Source organism: Hirundo rustica, chromosome 11, assembly GCF_015227805.2.
Source record: "Hirundo rustica isolate bHirRus1 chromosome 11, bHirRus1.pri.v3, whole genome shotgun sequence".
Classification (NCBI taxonomy): domain Eukaryota; kingdom Metazoa; phylum Chordata; class Aves; order Passeriformes; family Hirundinidae; genus Hirundo; species Hirundo rustica.
The window spans coordinates 12,507,703-12,531,690 of record NC_053460.1 but is presented as its reverse complement, the minus strand read 5'-3'; the positions used below and the strand labels follow the sequence as shown (position 1 = coordinate 12,531,690).

The following is a 23,988-nucleotide window of genomic DNA, read 5'->3' as shown; positions in this document are numbered from 1 at the left end:
AATTCTACAGTATTTCTCCTTGTTTCCTTCAAATTTTTTTTAGTCCAGAGGAGACTTCAAATGATAGGGGTAATTAAACACTGTCCTTTTGGAACTACTTATCCAAAGAAAACTTATTACAAAAGGCTTATTTAGTGCTGCAGGACTATGTTGAAAAGTTTAAAGCATAGAGTTTGGGAAGATGAAAATCACCTGTGTGTTCGTTGCTTACTTCAGCCCACCATCCACAGTTTCTAAATAATTTAGATTTTCATCATTCTGCAAATGAAACTTCCTTCAGAAATGCTGCCAAAACCAAACTGTAGTGCACAAGCCCTAGATGATTTTTTTATAGTTGATATCCGTTGTTTTAAATTATCTTCAGTGATGTTGCAAATAGCCTTTTGTGTGCAAAGGAATATAGAAGCCCAAGGCAGAGAAACTCTTTGGGATGGGTGAGCAGAATTTTGAACAGTTGGAGCAGAAGCCATGGGTAACGCCCTGATGAGAGAAATCAGAACATGCATGCCTATGTAATTTCTCCTGTGAAATGAAGAATAAAGAGCCAGAGAGGGTGGAAGTATAGCACAATTCCAGAATGACCAGAGCAGGAATTTTTTCAATTAAAACCAATTATTCTGGTTAGTATGATACAGTGTGCTGATGCACAAAGCAACGTGTACCTGCTATCCTGTGATTTAAGTGAAACAGGTCAGAATGATCTTGACCTCGGTGGCTGCTCTGCTTTAGCGGGACTGGGCTCTGCTTTAGTGGGACTGGGCTCTGCTTTAGCGGGACTGGGCTCTGCTTTAGCTGGACTGGGCTGTGCTTTAGCTGGACTGGGCTCTGCTTTAGCTGGACTGGGCTGTGCTTTAGCGGGACTGAGCTCTGCTTTAGCTGGACTGGGCTGTGCTTTAGCGGGACTGAGCTCTGCTTTAGCGGGACTGGGCTCTGCTTTAGTGGGACTGAGCTCTGCTTTAGCTGGACTGGGCTGTGCTTTAGCGGGACTGGGCTGTGCTTTAGCGGGACTGAGCTCTGCTTTAGCGGGACTGGGCTCTGCTGCTCAGCTGCTCGGGACAGTGGCAGCCGAGGGAATGGTCCCACCCGGGGCAGTCGCTGGTGTGGCTGTTGAGCCCTGGTTCAGTCAGGCTGGCTTCCTCCAAGCTGCCAAAATCTCTGAGGACAGTGGGCTGCTCATTTATTCTGCATCCAGATCTGCGGCAGGGAAGTGACTCTTGTAGTATCTCCCGTAGTGTTTCACAGTGTGACATCCCTCCCAGTGTCACTCTTGGTTGCAGTTCTGGACTAGCAGCAGGAGAGAGTTGTGCTGGTTTAGGTGTCAGGTAGCTGAAGTGCGCACATCGAGTGTTGTGCTTGGCCACGTTGTCTGTGTGCTCTGCATATCAAACTGAAATGATGGTTTTTTAATATGTGATTAGTTTTTAATTGATTGCCAGACATGCAGTAAGATTCATACTCCAGAACATCTTATGTGAAGGAGCTTAAGATTCCTGAGTTGTACATTTAGAGCCCACAAGTTGTGCTACAAAATAAAGTAAATTGTGATCAAACTAAGAAAGTAATGTAATGCACTATGTTCCATGGTACTTGCACCTCACAAAAGCTGCGACTTTTCACCTAAAAGGCTCGAGTCTCACAGTCTTGTGTTCTTTGTGGAGCTATTCAGGGATGGGAAGTCATTCTTGTGATTACAACTTCTGCAGCCATAGTTTATTTTTTAATGATGCCTCACTGTCCCTCTCAGGTGAACATGAAATTAAATTGAGTGGCTTCAGTATAATTCTGTTCTCTCTGTGAAATTCTGATGGAATTAGCTTACCAGACTCAAAAACAGTGTGATGCAGGTAAAAACTTGTTTTAAAACCTGTTTAGAGAAAGTGTAAGAGAACTTATTCTTTTACTTTTCCTCATGTGTTAAGATTTCCTGTAGTACAGGACAAAGACCCACTTGTTTACTCCTATTTGCTGTAACAGAAACAGCAAACTAATGCTCTTACGCATGGCAGAGAATTCTCTCCACGCATCCTAAGTATGTTTTGGGTATGCTTCTGTATGGCTATAGAGCCAAATGACATATCTTTCAGTAGTGAAATCAGGTTTATTACAGTGTAATTTCCTTCTATAAACAATTCTCCTTTTAAGGACTTTTATCTGAAATTACTGATGAATGTAATGGTATTAAATAATGAAATACTGTTGTGATGCCAAAAAGAACATCTCAGTCTCTTTGATCTTCATTTTGGCTAAATATAGAAAATTTCACTAGAGACTTTCGTAAACAGACTCCATTAATCCTAACAAATTGTTTTGAAAAACAGCAACTATAATAGATGTTGATTAAGACAGTGAATAACCTTGAGTTTTCATTTTCAATACAGCGTGAGTTAACTCCACATTAATTGGAGTCACGCCTCTAAGTCATGTTGTACTGCTCTGAAATCCACGTGTGCCTACTTCTGTTTGTCTTGGCTTTAATTAATCACTCCCTTATTTCTTGGCAGCAGCCTGTTATTGGGCAGGGAAATATGGATCCAGGTGTAGTCTTGAGCCCCTGTAGCTTCTGCCTGCCTTCTGCACACCATGGCTCTGTACAGCACAGGAGGTCCTGGCAGCAGGCAGTCTTGCAGCAGATGAAACACAGATATGTCTGTACTATTTCCAACTGGAGTGCCAATGGGAACTCTCTCTAGTAGTCTTTAAGCCTTTTTCTATCATTGAAAAAGTTCAGATTTCTTTTTTTTTTCTCCATGTGCAGTGTTTACTCTCATTCTGTGCATGTGTTATGTAAGTTTGTGTGTTTGCAGGTAGCTTAATTTTTTGTTTTGGCACAAAGCTATTCATGACTACCCAAGAATATGAAGGATCCAATTCAAAGAAATACAGACATCTGTTATTTATGTTTAGAAACAGAAATACATCTGGTTCTAACAACACATCATTATTTTATATGCTTCTAAAGAATACACCAATTGATAAAATTATCAGGATTAAGAGTGTCAGTGGAGTTAATAAAGAGCAGTGCCCTGAGAACTGCAGTTGTCTGTATGGCTTGGCTCTCTGTGCGCTTTGGGGACCTCTATTCTGATTACTTTGTTCTTTCAAAGTTCCCTGATGGGAGAGGGCAACAACTAACTCCCATAAAGCACAAGCACAGGAGCAGCTGGGCACTCTAATGATGGACAGTATAGATTTGTGCTGTGCCAGGCATGAATTTCTCCCCAGGGATACCCCCTGGGTAGCATCCCAGCATGTCTCATGCCATTCAGTGCCCTCAGGCAACATGGTGTTGCTCCTCGTGGCTCAAAGCGCATGTGGACATTCAATCCTTGCTGAAAACACTGCTCTGGGGCAAATCATGTGCCTTGTGGCTGTAACCAGTCTGCTCCAGCTAGCCCAGAGGAACAGAGGCAGAAATGGGGCTGTGGTTTGTGATCAGTTCCCCACTGTGTACCCCCTAAAAACAGACCTGACTCCTACATCTTACAGTAAGCTGGTTCACCAAATTACAGTTGAAAAAGAATTATTTTCAGGAGTTTTAATTACTGGGATTTTGCCCATTTTCCTTGTTGCTTCTGGTTTTGAAAGCTAGATTAATGGTCAAGCATGTGGAAACTAAATTAGTGATTCAGTACATGTGACTGGCAGTGAGGACAGAGCGTGAACTTGGTCACTGGAGCGCTCAACTTGTCCTTTATCACCTACTTCTCACCTGAATCCAGTACTTGCACTGGGAAGATAACTGTAAGAAAGTTTAAATGCCAACACATGGAATAGCAGGGGAGGGTAGAACAACAGGAGATGGCTGAAAGTCTGGTGTAAGGTGTAGGTGATGGTTTGGAATGTGCACATGAACTCTAGGATGTAAGTTTCCAAGGAAAAGCAAGAAAGCAGCTGTAGGAGGAGGTAAGATATTTCCTCTGTCGGAGGAGTTTTTCTCTTAGCCTTATCTATATAGAGAGTCATGGTGGTGGCCATCACAAGCTGCCAGGCTTTTGTGACTGTTCCCCTAGCTTGGGCGGGAGAGGGAGAGAAGCTTGTGTTGTTTATAACTCTGCTGTATTGGAAGAACTTAACACAGGTGGTTTGAGTTCTTTCCCTGCTCTGTTAAACACAACTGATGGATATTTTAATCAGTTTTGTTGGCACCTGTATACAGCTTCCAGTTATTAACATTTGATTTATTTGTGTGTGCAGCAGGGAACTATTAGATTCCCCATCTCAGCTAAGGGCCTGCTCTTAATAAATTGCTCTCTTCTGGTGGTCCCTCGGAGCTTTAATGAAAGATGCAGTTGTACTTGGTAACTAGAAACAATACATTCTTAAAAGATAACTAGCTATGACTATAATGGTCATTGCAGGAAACAAATGAAATTAATTTAGTTACCCTGTGGCTGGAATTACATTATTAGTCAAGTTGATGATGTGTTTCTGGTACTACAGAAGCACAGAAATTTGTAGCACTGTATGAAGACATTTTTATTTCAGCTCTCATTACAGGCAAGCTAAACATAACTTCCTGACAATGAAAAACACATGTAATATGGTAAATTATATATGGGCTAACTGTCTGTCAATCACTTAATCTTCTGAGCAACTGCTTCTGAATGTGTACTACTTAGTTTCTGGGGTTATGGGGAAAGTACATTTTTAGTTTATGTGACTTCTATAAGCAGTAAAAGAAGCAGTTTTTCTAGCTCTAGTACTGGCGCAGTTACTGTCAACTTTTGCAAGCATGGTACTGAATACAGACTGCTGCCTGAAGCTCCCTGCCTGGTGCCAAGGGGCTGACTAGGAAGCGCTGGCTAAAAACCTCCTGTTTAATTTTTTGTGAAGTGTGTACTCCGAGCTACAGCTGCATTCATAGTTGAAGGCTGAGCCATTTCTGTGTTACGCTGGCATTAAAATAGAGTGTGACTTTCAATGTGAACTGAAGGCACTTGGATTTAGATTTGCTTCCATGCTTTTAGCAAATCAAGTTAAATATTGACCTGTTGGCATAAGACGCTAACGTAGAACTCAACGCTAGAAAGTGTTGTGGATGTGGATTTTTTTTTATTGCATGCTGCTCTAAAATTGTCTCTTAACGAAATTGGGAACTAAGAACTTAAAAAGCATTTTTGGTTAGAATAGTTGATATTTCATTCACATATGGGTTTTTTTCTGACATTTTGTTCTTTTTTTTTTCCTAGTCTTCATGAAGAAATCATTGACTTTTATAAGTATATGTCTCCCAGACCTGAAGAAGAGAGAATGCGGATGGAAGTGGTGACCAGAATAGAAAATGTTATCAAAGAGCTCTGGCCTAATGCAGATGTGAGTAGGACAGTTTTATTTGTTAATATGTAAAAGCAACATTTTGTGCCTGTTCACTTTATGGAATAATGGAATATTGAATATTGCAAATGCTGTTTGTTTTTCCATATTAAACATAAAAAGACTTCTGATGAAATGAGAGAGATGATCTTTCTTTCTCAAATAATACAGCGTGACATTTTCTATCACATATAGGACCAAAGACAAGTTAGTCCTGCTGCAGTCAGAGAAAAGGCATAAGGTGTGGCAGTATTCAGTCTCATGAATGTTTATTTGATAAGATGAATGGGAACATATCAGCCATGAATGCATGTACTGTGTTAAAAAAAAAATCTTCTGAACTCCTATCTGTAGTAGTAGGGTTTTAAGTCCAAAGACCTGTGATCTTGAATAAATCTGTTAAGGTACAGATTTATTGTACTTTAAGTGTACCACCAATGTCACATTATGTAGTCCATATTATGTATTTTTAATGGGCAGTTATACTAAATTGATATATTTTCCAAATTAAAAAAGCTCAGGAGTCTGTGTTTAGGAAGAAACAAATCTGTAGATCTGTGTGCTGAGCTTAAAATCTGTAATGCCTCTTTCCACTGAAGTTGGGTTATTGCTAGTACGTACTCATTCAAAAAAATAGCTTCTTCTATGCAGAGGTTTGTTTTTTTGATAAAGGTTAGATTAAAAAGAAGACAGAGAAGTTGCATTTATAAGTCAGTATGGGTTTATAGGGACACAGTTGGGTTTCTGGCATAATTGAATCTTGTTTAGTTGTATTCTTCTACTAATATTGTGTTCATTTCCAGAATGTAAATTTCTAGCTGTAGTCATCCGTTTGTAAATAACGGTAGCTGAAAATAAGGGCTTGTTAGCCAGAATAGCAAACCAGATTCAGACAGCAGAATCTCTAGTATAAGGAATGCTCTTTGATCCTGCCACAGTAAAAGACAGTGTTTTGACAAGAGTGACTTAAATCCACTGTTCATTTCAAATCTTCTTAACCTGTTTTTTTGGAGTGCCTGTTTAGAAATTGGCAGAATACGAGAGAATATGAATTCTGTATAAGTTCTGTGTATGTGGTGTGTGGGTTTGTGTGTGAAATATACTCACATTTTCAGAGTGGTTATTGTTCTAGATATGGAAGGAGCACGCTCCACTCGGTGATTGCTGCCTTGGCACAGCCGGGGGGAGGTGGTTGAGTCATTACTCCCTGTATCTGGCAATTTTCTCTGAGCAAACGCAGTAACATTTCTGTGGGAACTGTGTAAGAGAGCAGCATGTGTCACAGGTGTTGCACAGCTCTCCTGTAACCCAGTGAAACAGTCAGGTGGGCCCTAAGCAAGGGCAGGAGTAGTGGTCTGACCGGCAATAGTGTAGGGAACAGCGTGGGTATGGAACAGTGTATGCTGTGATACGCCCTGCCAGTGCCTTGGAGGAGAGGATTTCACCAAAACCACTGATTGCTTCAGCCTAGAGATGCTACTATTTTCTAGGCAAGTTTATGTGCTGCAATGTTAGTCTAATGGGGTGAATGGATTTATTACCAGGGGATCTCTGTTACCACTAGCACTTTGAATGGGGCACAAGAACATACTGCTTCCAGAGATACTCTGTAGGACAGGCTTGATCTCTAGAAGTCTTTTTTATTAAAAATAACATTTTACATACGTATATAACAATATATATGTGTGTGTGTCCATGTAAATATATATATAACTTCACATCCTTGAGAAAATAGTCTTTCTTTAAGCTGCTGAAAATTTCTTGTAGCCACAAGGTATTTGAGGAGGGGAAGTAAATCACAATCCCTGCCACAAGTGACAGCTGACCACTGGGCTTAGCTGTAATGTAACTGAGAGGAAGCACACTCTGTGTAGTTGAAGAACTGAAGTTCACTTTTCAATTAGTGCCAGTTAAAACTGCCAGGACTGTCCTTCTCCTCTGTGCTTGAAAATGTTAGAGAGCGAGAGCGTGCCAGTTCCTTTTTCTCAAGTCAGTAGCTGTTCTTCAAAGCCCAACTGCATTTTGTCTGCAGTTGTTACGTTGAGGAAGAATTCTCCTTTTGTATGTCCTTCCATTTTCTGGAGGCTAAAAGGGAACTGAATGGTGACAACAGCATTACTGTGATGTTATTTTTCTAAAACTTATTTTGCCAGATCAGCTTGGGAACTGAACTGCTGAACTCAACTGTGTTCGTCTTGGACGGTCTCTTGTAATTTTTCAGTCCTTTGAGTTAATCACTAACATTTTGAAAATCTGTGTTGGTTTAGCTACTTCCAAGATTCAAGTTTTGAGTACATGCTCTGGGAAGGCGGAGTGTCATCTGGTCCAATGTCCTCTGCTCTAGCTGTCGTGTAAAGTGATGAGTTAATGTTTAAGCTGTTCATTTTGAGTCGTTGATGCAGCCAAACCAGCTAAAATCAACTTGGAAGTTAAACGTACACATTTAGCTTGTTGTTTCTCACTAAACACATAGGTAAGACATAAAAAATATATAAATACATAAAATACAGATAACAAGAAAAGGAAAATAAGGCTTCATAAATATAAATGTACAGCGAATGTACATGTGGAATGTGCCTGAGCACGTCCTTTTTTTTTTTTTTTTTTTCCCCTCTCCTGTTCCACTTTGGAAAAGGCTGAAAAGGCAGATGGAGGGGGGAAAACTAGGTATCCTAAACTGTTACTTTATTTATAGAAGTTAGCAATTGTGTCATTTGCTCTCTTACTCAAGGGAATGTGCTTAGAAGGAAACATTCCTAGTAAGTGAGAGCTGTTCTTGGCATCAGCAAGGTTCTGACCATAAGAAACACTTTAATTACGCTGAAACCAAATAACCCAAAACATTTAAATGAAAACTTTTTTAAAACAAAGATTTTTGACCAGTTCAGTAGGAAAATTTGGCTACTAAACAAATAAGTAATTACACAGTCAAATTTAGGATTTGATTGTTGTATTATCCTCAGCTTCATGTCTGTGTGAACACATAGATCTAAAAAGAGTTGTATACTTCACACACTTCAGTTAAAAAATACTGTGATTGGGAATGGAAATAGAAAGATGAACTCTATTTAGTTTGACAAACTTCAGAAAATTCTACTGAAAGATGGAGGAGAAAGGGAAATTAAATAGGCTGTGGATGGATTTTTTTGTTGTTTTGACAGAGGGATTTTGGTACCATGCATTTACCAAGCTTTTGTGGGTTTCCAAGTTCTGTTGTGCTTAGTGAGAATGTGTTTGGACACATAATGTAATTAAAGCTCCTTCAGGAACTGTGGAATTTAATATGAACTAGTTCACAGAAATGTGGAATTAACAGTAACAGTAACATAGAGGAATAGGAGTCATAACTGTACTGTGAAGACTCAAGTTATCTTATGAGTGTAAATACAGATCTCTGTCCACAAACAATAAAAACGTGATTGGCAGCATTGGCACACCACAGAAACTAATGCTCACGTCTCAAGCCATAATAGTGTTCTGTGTTTGGGGTGCTTTAAATACATGCATGGCTACGGAGCTTCAACAGTTTAAATTCCAAATTGATAATAAATCAAAATCCTTTAAAACTTGTGTTCTGATTTCCTCACTCTTCCTCTTTTGTCTTTCCAGTTTTCGTGAGAGAGTGGTTGAAGTGTGGGTGTGGGTTTCTTTTTTAATAGTTCTGTGTTTCTCATACTCCAAATTATTGTACAAGAGCAGATGTTGTCTCATTCCTTTTGGTAAAGGTCATATATGTTGTATCAGTAAGTTTATGAATACTTTCAGGGTTGTTTATTCAGTAAAGGCTCTCTTTGCTGTTCAGCTGAACACACTATTTTGTTTGATGATGTGAAAGTACATTTAGTTTTTTTCCAAACCCATCAGTGGCTGTTTTGTTGTGCAGAAGCAGTTTTCTGGTATTTTTGGTGCCCAAATTAATCCTGGTTTGACTGAACCCAGTTTCATAGAGGGTACTTCTATTACTATCCTGGATTAAAAATAGTGATAATTATTTTTATTACATTCTTAGATTTTTTTTGCCTTTATGCTTCTGTATAATAATTGTGCTCATGCTCTGGCACCTCTCACAGTCCTTGCCAGTTTAGGAAGCTATGAACTTTCAATATTAAATTGTGTATGTACTTTTTATTGGGCATGGGCTGAGGGGCTAAGAGGAGCAAAGTGATAAAAAATAATCAGGAAGAAGCACTCAAACTGCTTCTTAGTCTGCTAAAGTATTAAGACACTTGCAAAACATCATCTTTCCCCTTTTTCTTATCCTGAAGGGGAAAAACATAGAAAGTGGGTCACTTGACATACAAATAGGTGGCAATCAAACTGGTGTTTGAGACTCATTAAAGCAGAATACTCAAGTCTGTATAAGGTGGCTCCAGGAAACACTTCAGAAGAATGGCTGAAAATTAGCCCAAATGTGTAGATATTTTTTACTTTGAAGTCTCCCCAGTCTCCCTTTGAGACTCAGCACATGAGTCCGACCTCCCTGCGAGGCTTGGCTGAGTAATGAGAGCTTACAGGGGAAACCTGATGATTTACACCTCCAGTGCTAGTAAAAATCCAGCATAATAAAGTAATTCTCTGGGATGTGAAGCTTTATGGAACTTCTGTTTGTTGTTGTTTAAGCAGAAATAGACAGAGTTGTGCTACTTGCTTTGTAATGCAGAAAAAAAAATGGGTCATGATGGAGTTGATTTTTTTCAAAGCATGCAAAGCAATGAAAATACGTTAAACTTCAAAAATGCTTAAATATGTAGAGGTATGCTTTGAGATGTGAAAACAAAAAGCAAATTTAACTGATGCTGTTTGTTTTAAATGTCGTGTCATCGTTAAGCATTTGAAAATCTTGGATTCTGGGTTTTTGACAGATTTGGTCATGGAACAATTTTTACATTGCAAAGCAGTTTTTTATTAGAAAAGTCATAGTTATTAATGTTTTATGAGTAAAACCAATGTGGATCAGCTATTTGTAGTACATTGAAGATGCGTGTGCTTTAACAGAAGTGCTGAGTGCCTGTTAGCAATACCAAAATCTGCCAGTGGAGGGTAGCAATAGCCAGCCTTTGCAAGCAGCTTGATCGACTTCTTTGTCTTCTGAAGCCTGAAAAATTTCTTCCTGTCTGTTTTCTCATATATCCTTTCCTTGTGTTTCAGGTGCAGATATTTGGAAGTTTTAAAACTGGTTTATATTTACCTACAAGGTTAGTAATTTTTCAGTGTAAATTCCACACAAAAGAAAATGAACTTGACCTGTAACCCTGGGGTTATTTATCTACTTTCCCAGCATCTGTGTGACTTCTGTCAATACTTGTTATGCTAACAAAGTGTTAAGCTATTAGTTCTCTGCAAAGTGTAAGAAATACAATAAATAAGACGATTGACTGTAACACATGTCTCTATAGATCATGCATGTATCATTAGAAGGATCTGAATTACCATGTGGTCATAAAAGGCTTATGTTGGGATTTTGCTTCATTAATACCAAAAGATGTTGGCCCTAATAGAAAAGCTAAATTTTATCTCCACAGACTGCTAAGTTGAAACCTTTAACATTGCATTGTTAATGTTAGCACTGAAGAGAAAATGTTACATAAAGAATTGGTTTTTTTCTTTCAGTCTTTTGTGAAATCTGTACAGCAGTCAACATCTACCTTTTCCAAATTTATTGTTAGTTTTCATAAATAGTCTTTAATCAGTCACACTGGTATCTTCTGTGTAGAAATTGTGAGTATTTATGACAACTAAATAAAAATGGAGTGAAAGGCTTAAATGGCTGCAGGGGATAAACACATTTAAATAGCATAAATCTGAGGATAACTTTTGAATTGAGTTCCATACTTGGGGAGCAGGAGCACATCTAGTACTGACTGCAGGTGAGGGATATCCTCATCATTGTTTCATCTCTGTTTGTAAAAGAAAGAACCTGACAGATACTTTGGTATCTGCTTTAGTTCCCGGAGTTGTAAGGAGGTCTGATTTCTCAGTTTTTGTTTGTAAAGCCAGAAGTGAGATGTACAAATACTCACTGTTTTCACATTTGGCCTCATTCGTGGCCTTTTAAAAATTTATTTTAAATGGGCTTAATTAAATTTGATTTGATGCTGGTAATGCTAGAGAGATATTCTCGGCCAGCTGATAGATACTTTACTATATTTGCTTGATTGTTTTGAAACAGATGTAACAAAAATGCTTTTCTGTTGTCATATACTGCCTTTCTTGAGTATTTGTTTCAGGTGAGGTTTTGGGGGAGAACAAATGTAGACACTTCAAATATAGTACAAAAACCCACAAAAAACTTCCTGTGGCAGTGCTTGTCAAACTTTCAAAATAGTCATCATTTGTGTGTTGGTCATTAATTCACTGTTGCCTTCTATCAAAGCTGCCCTTTGCCCTACATTTTTCCTGCCTCTCAGTCGGAGTTTGTTTAGATTCCGGGCTCTGGGATTCAGAAAGGCCCGAAGTGTGTGTTTTAATGCTGTGTCTCTTTGTTGGGATTTGCTCTGTATCCATTAACTGAAGCTGCTGGTGAAGGTTTGGGCACACAGTTGTTTGCTGCTGGATCTGTGTTGTCCCTTTGCAGGCAGTGCCTGTGCTCAAGGTGGCAACAGAGCTGCTTTTTCTCTCTCGGTGTGCATCAGAAAAATGTCTCCTGTTTTTAACTGTCAGCAGTGGGTTTAACACTAATTTAGTTTAGTAGAGAAATGTCCAGCAGCATTTCCTGCTCTCCAAGGCAGTTTTGAACACATTTCTGAAAGCAGCCGGGTGCTGCCTGTCCTTGTCAGCCCAGTGGTCTGTGGCTGTGTGCTGCTTGGCAGGAGACAGCTCATCTAATGCAGATGTAGTTTCTTTGGGATTGTTAAAGCAGTGGTGTTTGTCAGTCGGCAGATCTGTGGAATCTGTTGGAGGGGGAATTATTTCTAAACTTCTTTGTGCCTCCTGTGACACAGTTTTCTCTATCACTGGAGCATCCTCCTAGCATAACTGTGGGGTTACACACTCACCTCCTTTGTGTTCCCGGCCAGGCAGGGAAATCAAAGCACTTGGGGGGCAAAGAGGGAGGCTCAGGGTCTCACAGTAGTCCTCACTGGCTTCAGATGTGACACCAGCCACCTTTTGAATTTGAGTTCAGGGTGTCAGCTCCCTGTGTAGTGAAATGACTATATGTGTGCATAGGGAGGAGGTGTAATGGGATGGAGACACCCCTTCAAGGAGCTGAGTTAATGAGTGAAATTAATTAGGTGGCTTGATCTTATTTAATAGCTTGTTGCTTCCTGAAGTCCAAGTTGCCATGTTTTCTTTTCCCTTTCCTTGCTTCCTGTTCTTGGTGTTGCAGGCCAGCAGCTTACCCTGTGCCCTCTGGTGCTCTGATCATCCAGAAAACCAACTTAGAGATGCAAAGAGGCAGGAAATTACCCCAGAATGTTCTGAGGGTTCTTTAAAGGGGGACTGAAGAAGGTTCCTGCCAGACCCATTCATGGGTTGAACTGATTTGCTGTGGATTAGGCAAACACCAGACCTGGAGCAAAGGAGCAGACAGGGTCATGCATCTGGGGGGCAGAGGATGGGAAAAAGGGTTTTTCCTTTCGGTGTCAGGCTGTTAAATCAACATTCCTGATGAGTACAGCCCAAAGGTGGTGATTCACAACAAGTTAATTTCTTGCTCTGAATCACTCCAGAGAAGCTGATCCCTCTCTGCTCACAGTGTGGCCTGAGGAGACTAATCTTATGCTTTGCATCCTAATTGATTTATGTTTGTCTGTCCCCTCCTCTAGATAACCTGAAATGGTCTGTATTTTCCCAAGTGTAAGAGTTCATCTCCAACTATTTCCGTGGAAAAATCAGAATTAAGTATTTGGTTCAGCTATGTTCTGTCAGCTTTATTCGAGTTATGTATAGATGCCAGTTGTTTGTATTTTAAGTGTATTGGTCTTTTAATTTGAATGATTTTAATATTTTTTTCCATTTCAGTGATATTGATTTAGTTGTGTTTGGAAAATGGGAGACATTACCTCTTTGGACCCTGGAAGAAGCTCTTAGAAAGCACAATGTAGCAGATGAAAACTCAGTAAAGGTCTTAGATAAAGCAACTGTAAGTTTGGGAGAAGAGGGTATTTCCTTGTTCTGAGCTAAATCAAAGAAATATGTTGGTTAAAAGAATGAATTTTCATAAGCAGAAACTATTTAGTAAGAAGAAAAAAAAATGTATATTAAATTTGAAATAGAACATACAGAACTTTTTATTTTATTTTTATTGTTGACAAAATAATTGATAGTGCAGTAACAAACCCATTTTTTTCTATTGTGGAAATTGTCTGATACTTCATATGCACAGCATGTTGCTTTTAAGAGAGATTGGACTGTCAGTGTTGTGCATTGATGTGTTTAAACTAGTGCATTTCTGGACTGAGTTTTTACATAAGTAAATAATTTCTTTTTTCTTTTTGCAAGTAAGCAGGTATAATCAGTTTTCACATAGAAGTACTAAGTACAGTCTTGTCTGTAGTGGTATGTCTTGAAAAAAATAGATTAATTCCATTGTCATTTCCTACCTTTTGCTAATTTTAAGTATGCAAGAGTATTGGGGTATCTAAATCATAGATATTATTAGTACAGAGAGGTAATTTGGCAATCACTCAGGTAGAGATACATCAGAGTATTCTCCATTTCTGTAACTTCATGCTTGAAGTTCATTTTGGTGAGGAAGTCATACCCCAGTGACATGAGCTGTGTCAGTTCTGATGTCTCCAGGACCATTTCTCGGCGTTTCTCCAGTGTTTGTCTCCCTCTGGTGTCTGTGGTCCCCACCAGAGCTGAGCTGCTGCAACAGCAACTCACCCAAACCAATCCAAAATAAATCACCTGGAAGGTGAAGCATTAAGTTCTGTTCAGCAGGACAGTAAATTGAAAATTGCGTTTAAGAGTTAGAAAAGCAAAGTTTCTGTAAACAGATTGGAAAGGCGAGTGAGTACATAAATCAGAGTCCTGATTTCTCAGCCTACCTCCTCTCTATAAATTCATTTCAGGTTTACTGGTGCATATCAGTTATAAATGAAACCAAGTGTGTCTTGGAAATCTGTATTGACTTATTGTATCTTTCTTTTGCAGGTACCTATTATTAAACTGACAGATTCCTTCACTGAAGTAAAAGTTGATATAAGCTTTAATGTACAAAATGGGGTTAAAGCAGCCCAGCTCATCAAAGATTTTATCAAGGTTAGGCAACACTCCCATGGAACTACACTGAGTATTTGATAACTTAATTTTATTTTCTCTTTTAGTCCAGCTGCATCCTTGCTAGAGAAACACTTCAAGTCTGTTGTTTTTTTGTTGTCTGGTAATGTTGAGGGATGTTCTTGAGTTTTAGATACATTGCCTTAAAAGACAAGAAGTTATTAAGATACAGGAATAAAATGTGGAGTAGTTTTAATGGTACAATGATTAAGGAAAATGCACTAATCCCTGTTTTAAGCATTCTGCTCTTCTAACTGCAGTTCATTGAACTACACACTTCCGAATTTCAAAATAGGACATAGTCCTCTCATGAAAGCCTGAAGGTGTTTTTGTGTGTGAAAGCACAGAAAATCAAGTTGCCAGGGTTACTTGTGACCCTTTGGCTAGGGTCAGGGAGCGAGAGGGGTCTGTGCCCCTGGGGTAGAGCAGGAGCTGTGTGTGGCAGCAGGGCCAGGGCTGCAGCCCCGTGGTACCCCCAGCCCCGAGAGCAGAGCGGGTCTGGTGCCACAACTGGGGGCAGCTCCCAGCCTGGCCAGTGCCTGGCAGGCAGGTGGCCAGTGAGGATGTGGAGCCTGTGGCTAGGGTCAGGATTAGGGCCAGCAGCAGCAGCAGCCTGCAGCAGCATGGCTCAGGCTGACAAGGCAGGGAACAGTGAGATGGGAAGCAGCTCTCCAGCGGAGTGGAGGCGCTCCCAGCAAGGCTTCCCACGCGGCGCTTTCCCACAGGGCTGAGCCAAGGCTGTGCAGCTGTGCCACACCACAGCTGGCCTTGAGCACGGGCAGCTGGGGAAGAGGTGGCATGGGCTGTGCTGCTGTGGAGGGTCCTTTGTCTGACTTGGAGAAAATTTGGTGTGCTCTTGCCGAGTCACTTCATTGGTGTTCTTGAAGCACTCTCTATAGAACGCTTGCAGGCCGTTCTTTTGGGTCCTATTTTGTCCCACAGAATTTCAATACCTAACTGAGATGTCATATTTGGCATTACGCTTCGAAATGCTTCTTTCTCTTCCTCCAGGTTATTTAGGAAGTCTGAGGCAGTTGGAGCCTTTATTAAGAATATGAGGTTTTCTGAGAAAAATCCCGTCTTTAAATTTTAGTGTATACTGATATTCAACACTTCAGCTTGTGACTGGAAGTTCTTAATAATTCAAAAAGTTCAGTTAGGTAGATAGGGATCTTCAGCTAAATAGGGCTCCCAATACTCACCATAAGGCTCATGCAGAGAAGTTCTTAGCAAAATTCTTTTTTCCCTTTAATCTTTTTGCAGTCACAGACATCATGACCCACATTTCATCTGTGACACTAAGGAACTCTTTGGCTCTGTGTTGATAAAAGCAATGATGTTATTGAGCCTCTTTTGCCCCTCCCCTGTGGGGGGTGTACAGAGTGCAGGCGTAGCCCAGCCTCCAGTGTTGTCCCAAAAGTCTGTGTTCTCCACACTTCTGAGAGGAATCCATGCAGATAAACCCAGTAAAGGACCAGTTACCCAAAGATATTTCACTTGTTTGAAAATGTTACCTGGGTATTGTAATTATGAAGGGCTTTCTTTAACTCTGGTCATCTGAAATACTTGCAGGACAGAAATCTCAGTGCACTTTGAGCTACCTCTCAATTGTAGCAAGAAGTTTTTGTTACAGATGTCAATACCTCCATACCTCCACAGTTCTTCATTTGCTATACTTTTTACTTGTATGAGAAAAACAAATTTTTATATATATATATATATATTCAGCCCATATCGTTCAGATTTTATGAGGTAATAACTTTTTTCTGTTGTTTATATTTGCCACCAGAGTCAAACAGGTAAAATACCTGTTGGTCACAGTCAGGGCATTGGCTTCTCCACTGTTATTAGAAATGATAGGTTAGATTTATAGTTAGCTTTAAGACAAAATACAATAAAACAGATAGTTTCAGTTTGCTCTCTTAGCATCCATTGTATGCGTGCATCACGGTATTGTAACAGTTTTGTTTTTCTCTTTCAGAAATATCCTGTGTTACCGTTTCTAGTTTTAGTATTGAAACAGTTCCTGTTGCAGAGGGACCTTAATGAAGTATTTACAGGTGGAATTGGTTCTTATAGTCTCTTTTTAATGGCTGTCAGTTTCCTTCAGGTAAGTTCAATGGAATCTATCAATGCCATTGGCGCATAAGGACATCAACTTAAAAAGGAATTTGATCAACCCTTAAATTTAATCATTTAAGCTATCTTTTTGGGGGGTTGCACTCTCTTTTCATTTAAAATTAGATATGTCCCACCTGTCTTATGTTCTTTCTCTGATGCTGATACTTTGAGTACCAAAGATGTTTGGAACATCTGTTGGTGTACCAATGCCAGGCACTGATACATAAGGTTCTGATACACGTGATCTTGGAACAAGTTCCATAAGGTTGGTGTTAGCTGCAGCTGTTTTTTATAACACTTGGTCTCCAGGTCATATACCCTGCATGTGCTTTCACAAATGCAGTGTAATCTTGGTTCTCTGGGTTTCGAAAGTGATATCAAACAAACGTGTTTTACAACTTTCTCTTAAATCTAATTGAACAAAATGCATGAACTAAATCTATGTTGTTGTGCCTGAGGGAAGGAAATACTAGTCAAATATGAAGTAGCTGATTTCTGGCTGTATCAGCCCTCTTCTTTTTCCTAAACTAAATGTTATGTATAGCTGTGTTTGCAAGTGCATGTCCATACTTTTTCCAGACTGTAATTACTCTAAAATCTGAGCCTGGAACTGGAGCTCAGTGTTTGCTGAGTGCCTCTGCAGTTCCCTGCTGAGCACAAAAGAAATAAGGGCAACATGCATATAGTTTAAAACAAAAATCTCTCCCAATCCATTTTTTTCTTATGTTGAGTAACAGCACTTCCATTTGCTCATTTAAAAAATAATAATTTAAAAAAAAAAAAAAAAAGGTCAGGTTTCATATCTCTTACAGTTCTGAGCTGGTCTTGTTCACAGTCTCTCAGGCTCCTTACTTAACAGCAGAGGGGATCCTATATATAGCTGTGCACATGAGAAGTCTGTATTTGTATTGCAGACCCAGGTTTGTGAGGTGCAAATATCTACTTTTTCACAAGAACCCTGCCATTAGTGCTGGAAGTTCACTTCTTGGGCTAAAAGTTCAAATGCAAAAAGATTAGTGCTTGACAGCCTTTTTTTGAGAGGTGATTATTTTATAAAAGTTGTCATAGCATCTTATCTTAAAGATGCAAAACTGCTTTATCCAGGGAAAATACTATATTTAGACATATCTGTTTTATTATTATTACTGTATTTAGGCATGTTTTCTATGAAAAAGAGAAGAACTTAAAGTCTTAAAAGAATTTTTTTTTTCTCTCTTCTTAATAGCTGCATCCCAGGGAAGATGCCTGTATGCCCAATGCCAACTATGGTGTTCTTTTAATAGAGTTTTTTGAATTATATGGACGTCACTTCAATTATCTGAAGACTGGAATCCGAATAAAGGATGGTGGCTCTTATGTTGCCAAGGATGAAGTGCAGAAAAGCATGTTGGATGGCTACAGACCATCAATGCTGTACATCGAGGATCCATTACAGCCAGGTATCCTCAGAAACCAAGTGGAATAACAGTACTGTTAAATGCTTCATAGATGCACTGCAGGATTTTATTTTTTTTCTTTGTGTGTTATACTTTTACCCAGAGAATTGCTGGTTTGGAGTTCTTTACATTTAAATGTCTGTAGATCTTTTAAACTCTTTCAAATATTTATGCTTCATGCTAATCCTGTTCTATAGGTGGCTGCAGTTAGTTGGGATTCAAGGGCAATTTTTAAAACAGGTCTCCTGCCTGAAAGGTGATAACCACAGTTTCAATCTTACTCATTTATTTATATTCTTATTTTAAGGTAATGATGTTGGGAGGAGTTCCTACGGTGCCATGCAAGTGAAGCAGGCTTTTGATTATGCCTATGTTGTTCTGAGCCATGCAGTTTCCCCAATAGCTAAATATTATCCGAACAATGAAACAGAAAGGTAAAGTCTCTGGGTCTAAATCTCAAACATTCATTGCTTATGTTTTTCTCTGTCTAAAAATTAATTGTGCTGCTGGTTTTGGTTTTTTTCCTGGTTTGCAGTATATTAGGGAGAATAATTAGAGTAACACAAGAAGTGGCCACATACAGAGACTGGATATCCAAGCAGTGGGGAATGCAAAGCAGAACAGAATCTTCATGTAATGGTGAGTTTTGACTCAGCAGGGCTGAGAGGGGGGAAACTTCCTGCACCTTTTGCTTGCATAGATTTTATTGTTGCTTCTGCCTCACATAAGTCAATGTGTGCATCTTAATAGCAATTTCCTTTTTTTGTTCAGTATTCCTGTCTTTTCATCCAGAAAAGTCAGATTTGTACAAGAGTAAAATGTCCCCATCTTTATTATACTACAATAAATTTGGTCAGTAGAGAGGTCTGTAAAGAGTGCTGCCTTCCAAAAAGAGACTTGGGAAAAACTTCCAATTTAAATTAGAATATTGTCAGTGTCACACTTCCTTTGTCCTTTAAATGTGGACAAGGTTTTAACAATAATTACTGGGCATCCTAGTTTAAATCTGAATCCTTAAATTCTGCATTTTTAATTTTCATTTGAAAGTCTAACATACCATTTGTGTAATGAAGCTATAATTAAGCCAGGATTCACTATATAACTGGAATAAGTCTTTTAAACAGAAAAGTCCTGATCAATTATGATCGTGTTTTTAATAAAGGGCAACACACAAAACCTAGCCAGAGAACTTGGTGACAAATGCCCTTTTGAATCACCTTTAATCCATTGCCCATCTTTTGACTCTAGCAGCCAGTTGCCACCTTCTTTTGGTGCAGATATATCTGCTGTCTGGAAGTTTTCAAACTAAAATTAATTTTAATACTCTCCAGTTAATTTTAGAATGTTCCCCATTAGAAGTGTTCTCTTGTTGGCAATTAATCAGAGAAGATGTTGCAAGGGCTCATTCTTTTGGCTAGGCTGGGGTTTTGTTTACTTGTTTTTAGAACTTGTGTTAGTGATTTGTCAGCTGAGTGTGCTCTGTGCCGTTCGAGCTGTCAGCCTGCAGGCTCTGGTGGCCCTGCTGTCCCCAGGAGTGGCAGACATTCAATGGTGCTCAGTCCCAGGAGCTCCCATCACCTCTCTTTCAGCTGCCTGTGTGCATGGGCATTACGTAAATCTCCACCTCCTAAGTGTCTTACTTGAGATAAAACAGCAACCAAAAAAAGAAAAATAAGCCCTTATTAGGAAGGTAATGGTGACAGTAACAGTGGTTGTCTTGCTGATTTAGTTCAGATTTAAGTTTCAATTTTTTTTTTTTTTTTAAGGCAGAGCTTAGTGAGATATCAGAGTTCTGTATCTTGAATTTTCAATGTAGGAAATCCTACAAAGCCATGAAGCTTATTGGAGTTCTTCTGCTCCTAGCAGCTCCAGCAGAAGTAAAATTGGAGTTGCCAGGTATTGGTCATATAGGAACAGTATTTAAACCTATGTATTTGAGTGCTGCTGAAGTGTGGCATGAAACAATCTACAGCAGCACATCTGAACTTCGTTACTGCCTTCTTCCACATCTTCTGTCCCTGATTTCCGTGTCAGACCGTGGGCAATGCTCAGTGCATCAATGGGTCCTGTCAGGAAGCCAGCCCTGCTCTGGAGGTGCTGGCCTGCAGCGCACACACGCACATGCGCTCGCGTGGATTCAGGGTGTGGGTGTGTGCAGATGTCAGTGCGTGTCCTGTGGGATGTAACACGTGTTTTCTGTATTAAAAAATCCTGACGCAATGTATTTTTGCATTTAAATGTGTGGTGATGCTTCTGTTTTGTTTTTACTAGGTAATGGAGTAACCTTGATAGTAGATACTCAGCAGCTGGACAAATGTAACAATAATCTTGCTGAAGAGAATGAAGCACTGGGAAAACCTAGAAATAAAACTTCAGAAACACTTAGTAAACATTCTTCAAATTCTTCATCAGGTCCTTTATCATCATCGTCATCCACACTGTCCAGCTCTAGTGATGTAGTAAGTACTGGAGGTTTTCTGACTTCACTTTTTAAAATTTCTTTGGTTTTTTTTCCCTCTGATTTATATTGTCATGAAATACATTTTGGGAGCTCACAATCCTAATAAAATAATTCATCCAGAATCCTAACTTGCATAAGATGTTAACTCTTATGCAATTTCTACAGATATAAGTTGTAGTGTGGTTTTGACACAATACATGTAGAAAGTGAATACAGTAGATACAAAGTTCCACAGCCCCCTTTTCTCTGGGAAAACTGTATTTCAAAAATAAAACAGACTGGTAGTCCTAAGCCATGTGCTTTACAAAACAAACAGGCCAAAAAGTTTGAAAAAAATCTGTTTGGGAATTCTATTTAAAAAATAAAAGGGAAATCTTAAAATCAGAATCACATATCAATACAGGTTTAAATCTGTTTTACTTGATAAGAATGCTGGATTGAAAGAATTTTAATATCTAGTAAAATAAACAAGTTTTCAGTTTTGTCCACTGTTAACTTTTTAAAGGAAAATTCACTTTAGAAATACTCACTCTTAGGAAAAACTCACTAATCCTTTACATTTTCCTTAAGGATTCTGATGGAACACCTTGCAAAACCTCTAAACAGTTGAGTTGTCGTCAGTCTACCACAAACAGAGTGGGGTCACAAGAAGTGTCACTGGAATCCTCCCAGTCAAGTGGGAAAACACAAAATAGCCAAACAGCCAATACATCCAGCAACACAAACAAATCTCAGGTTTGTGAAATGTTTGAAAACAACTGTGTAGGTTATTTGAATATTACACATATCCCTCATGGAAGGGTAACTTGTTCTGGAAAGGGAACACTGCATTTTTCACCTCCCTTTTGCCCCATTAAAAAGTTTCCAGCACTGATTGTATCTAAAGCCACCTGGTTCTATATTAAGCGTGCACAGATGAATTTCCCAGCTTTAAAACAGATGAAATTGGTCTAACTTTATTTTGGTACACCAAATTTGCCTCATTGTATTGACCAAGTTGACCAAATTTTATACCACAACTGTGTTGCACCCATTTCCTCCTTTGCAAAAAGCACGTCAGTCCAGTTTTGACTGCAAAATTTGACAAATGAGGCATGCCTACACTCAGTGAAAGCACTTAGCAAAAATGTGTTTAAAACTCTGACTGGCTGCTCTTTTAGCTGTTGCTACTTGTTGATTTGTCTTCCACTAAGGGAGGTGAAGATTCTTTGCTAATGGGTGACTTTCCCCCTCATTTTCCCCTATAGCCAAACATCCTTATGGTGACACCTATCAGAACTTATCTGAACTGAGGAATGCTTTTATGGCAACTCAGTATTCAGGAGATATTCTATGCCTCTATATACAGTATACCCTGGATATATGCAGTTTAAATACTTACACTTTTTCAGAAATTAGATATTTTATGTTTGAAAGATGGTCCAGAACCTTACGGAATACTTTTCCTGAAAATAATTCTGAAGACATGCCTCTTATTTGCTGATGATTTGTCTTCTAAGAAGACACTTCACACAATGCCATGAGCGTGTGTTTGTGTTATTGGGCAGAACTAATTCCGGGCTGGAACGTGCGTGTCCATGATCTGACATACCTCATCTCTGAAAAGATGTGGCATAAGATTAGCCCTGGATCAGATTTGAGCATTCTTCCTGTGCCATCTTGGATTATGGATGTTTCTGTAAAATACCTTTATACTTACCAAAATTCCAAGTGCTCTGCTCCTCTCTCTGGATCCGTTTGGGGCTAGAGGTGAACATTTGTTCACAACCACCCAAGTGGGCGATTGACAGTGCCGTGCTGCTGTCTCAGCAGTGACCAGGTTCCTTGTGCCAATGCAAGTTTTTGAGGTGTGCTGTTTTCAGCAGTCAGCGTGCTCGTTGTGCAGAGGCAGGATGTGTGATTGCCACGCTCTTCTCCCGCTGGCAGGGACTGACCGTGTTCTCTTTCCTCCGCAGCACGGATCTGCGCGGTTATTTCGCTCTTCTAACAAAGGCTTCCAAGGTCCGACAAACTCAAGCCATGGTACCTCAGTCACAAACAAACAGCACCAAGGCAGCAAATCGCACCATCAGTTTTTCCACGGCAAAAAGAGGAAACACAAGAGGGATGCAGCCCTGTCAGACCTTTGTAGATAGTTGCCTACTTTATGACTGTTCTTCTGTGTGCAATGATCTCATGCTACAGGATAGTTTGATAGTGACTCCTTGGATCTCTTCTGGAGCTTCAGACTGTTCAAACATAGATTAGCAACTGCATTTTTTTTTTTTTCCCAGCTCGCCACGGAACGGAACATGAAGATTGATCACTGCAGAAAAAAAAAAAAAAAAAAAAAAAAAAAAGAAAAAATTGAAAAAAAAAAAAAAAAGGAAAAAATAATTTTTTAAAAAGAGGAAAAAAGGCTGCTCATTTGATAAGTCATATGCTACAACAGGGTCATTTAGGATATAAAAGCTTGAATGTAAAATAAATGTATTTCCCATCAGCTCATGCTGACCTGTAGAGATAGTACTCAGTGTGTCTAGGGGGTGGTAACAAACAAATAAAACACAAAAAATAGGAAAAAAAAGGCAAAAAATTGTATTTTGAGGGAAACCCAGCCTTTAAAGGTGAAAGTAATTTGTGCATGATTTTTTAATTATTTTTGCATATACTTACCATTTTATTGTGTATATATAGATGACCATATAGGAAAACTGACATTTGTAATAGTGGATTTGTTAATACTTTTTACATAACATTACTGTTTAAATTGTAAACATAAATTTTTCTCAGGATTAGTTTGGAAAATAATCTGAATTGTCATCTTAACATCCATATAAAGAGACATTACTAGTTATATTGCTCAGAATTTCTTTTCTTGGCATTTGGAAGATCTCATAGAACTTTTGATCTGCAAAAGCTGTTTCTCTGAAAGAAAGGTTTATGGTGGCAAATGAAGATTTTCATTTGTATAAAGTGTACATGTACTTTGTGTAGACACTGAGCTTGTCATCTCTGAGAAGTAACCTTCACCTTGTTTTCTAGAGTGCCATCGTTTCAGGCAATGGGGTTTTATAGTTGCATCCTTCTCTTCCTCCCCTTAGTGGTCTCTCCTTGACCCTTCTTTCTTTTTTTTTTAAAGAAATAACAAAAGGCCACTTGTTTCCCCCCCCCCCTTTTTTTTTGTTTGTTTGTTTGTTTGTTTGTTTGATGGTGGTGATTGTTTTCTTTTTCTTTTTGGTTTAAAAAAAACCCAAAAACCCAACAAAACTCAGTTTGTTACAGATGTTTGCATTCCTGGGCTGCTTTAATCCCATGCCTCCTTGTTTGTGCCTTTCCTCCCCCTTCCAGGTCTGGGTTCTTTGTCTTTTATATTTTTGCTAACTCCTGTAGGAGATGATAACTGTTGAAGCTTTAAGTAAATTTTACAATTAAAGTATTTTTTTCTCACTC

At 39.1% G+C, this 23,988-nt stretch overlaps 1 protein-coding gene across 1 annotated transcript in view; it reads left to right on the top strand.

Annotated features, from left to right (window-relative positions):
- Positions 1-22,866, top strand: part of TENT4B (terminal nucleotidyltransferase 4B) — a 39,122-nt gene extending 16,256 nt beyond the window's left edge. The window contains exons 2-12 of the mRNA XM_040075486.2: positions 5,190-5,313; positions 10,462-10,508; positions 13,276-13,396; positions 14,413-14,520; positions 16,520-16,648; positions 17,885-18,098; positions 18,403-18,529; positions 18,631-18,734; positions 20,367-20,554; positions 21,127-21,291; positions 22,512-22,866. Coding sequence (XP_039931420.1) covers positions 5,190-5,313; positions 10,462-10,508; positions 13,276-13,396; positions 14,413-14,520; positions 16,520-16,648; positions 17,885-18,098; positions 18,403-18,529; positions 18,631-18,734; positions 20,367-20,554; positions 21,127-21,291; positions 22,512-22,691 — 1,507 coding nt within the window. The 3' untranslated portion in view covers positions 22,692-22,866. The remainder of the gene's footprint in view (positions 1-5,189; positions 5,314-10,461; positions 10,509-13,275; positions 13,397-14,412; positions 14,521-16,519; positions 16,649-17,884; positions 18,099-18,402; positions 18,530-18,630; positions 18,735-20,366; positions 20,555-21,126; positions 21,292-22,511) is intronic.
- Positions 22,867-23,988: the final 1,122 nt, after the last annotated feature.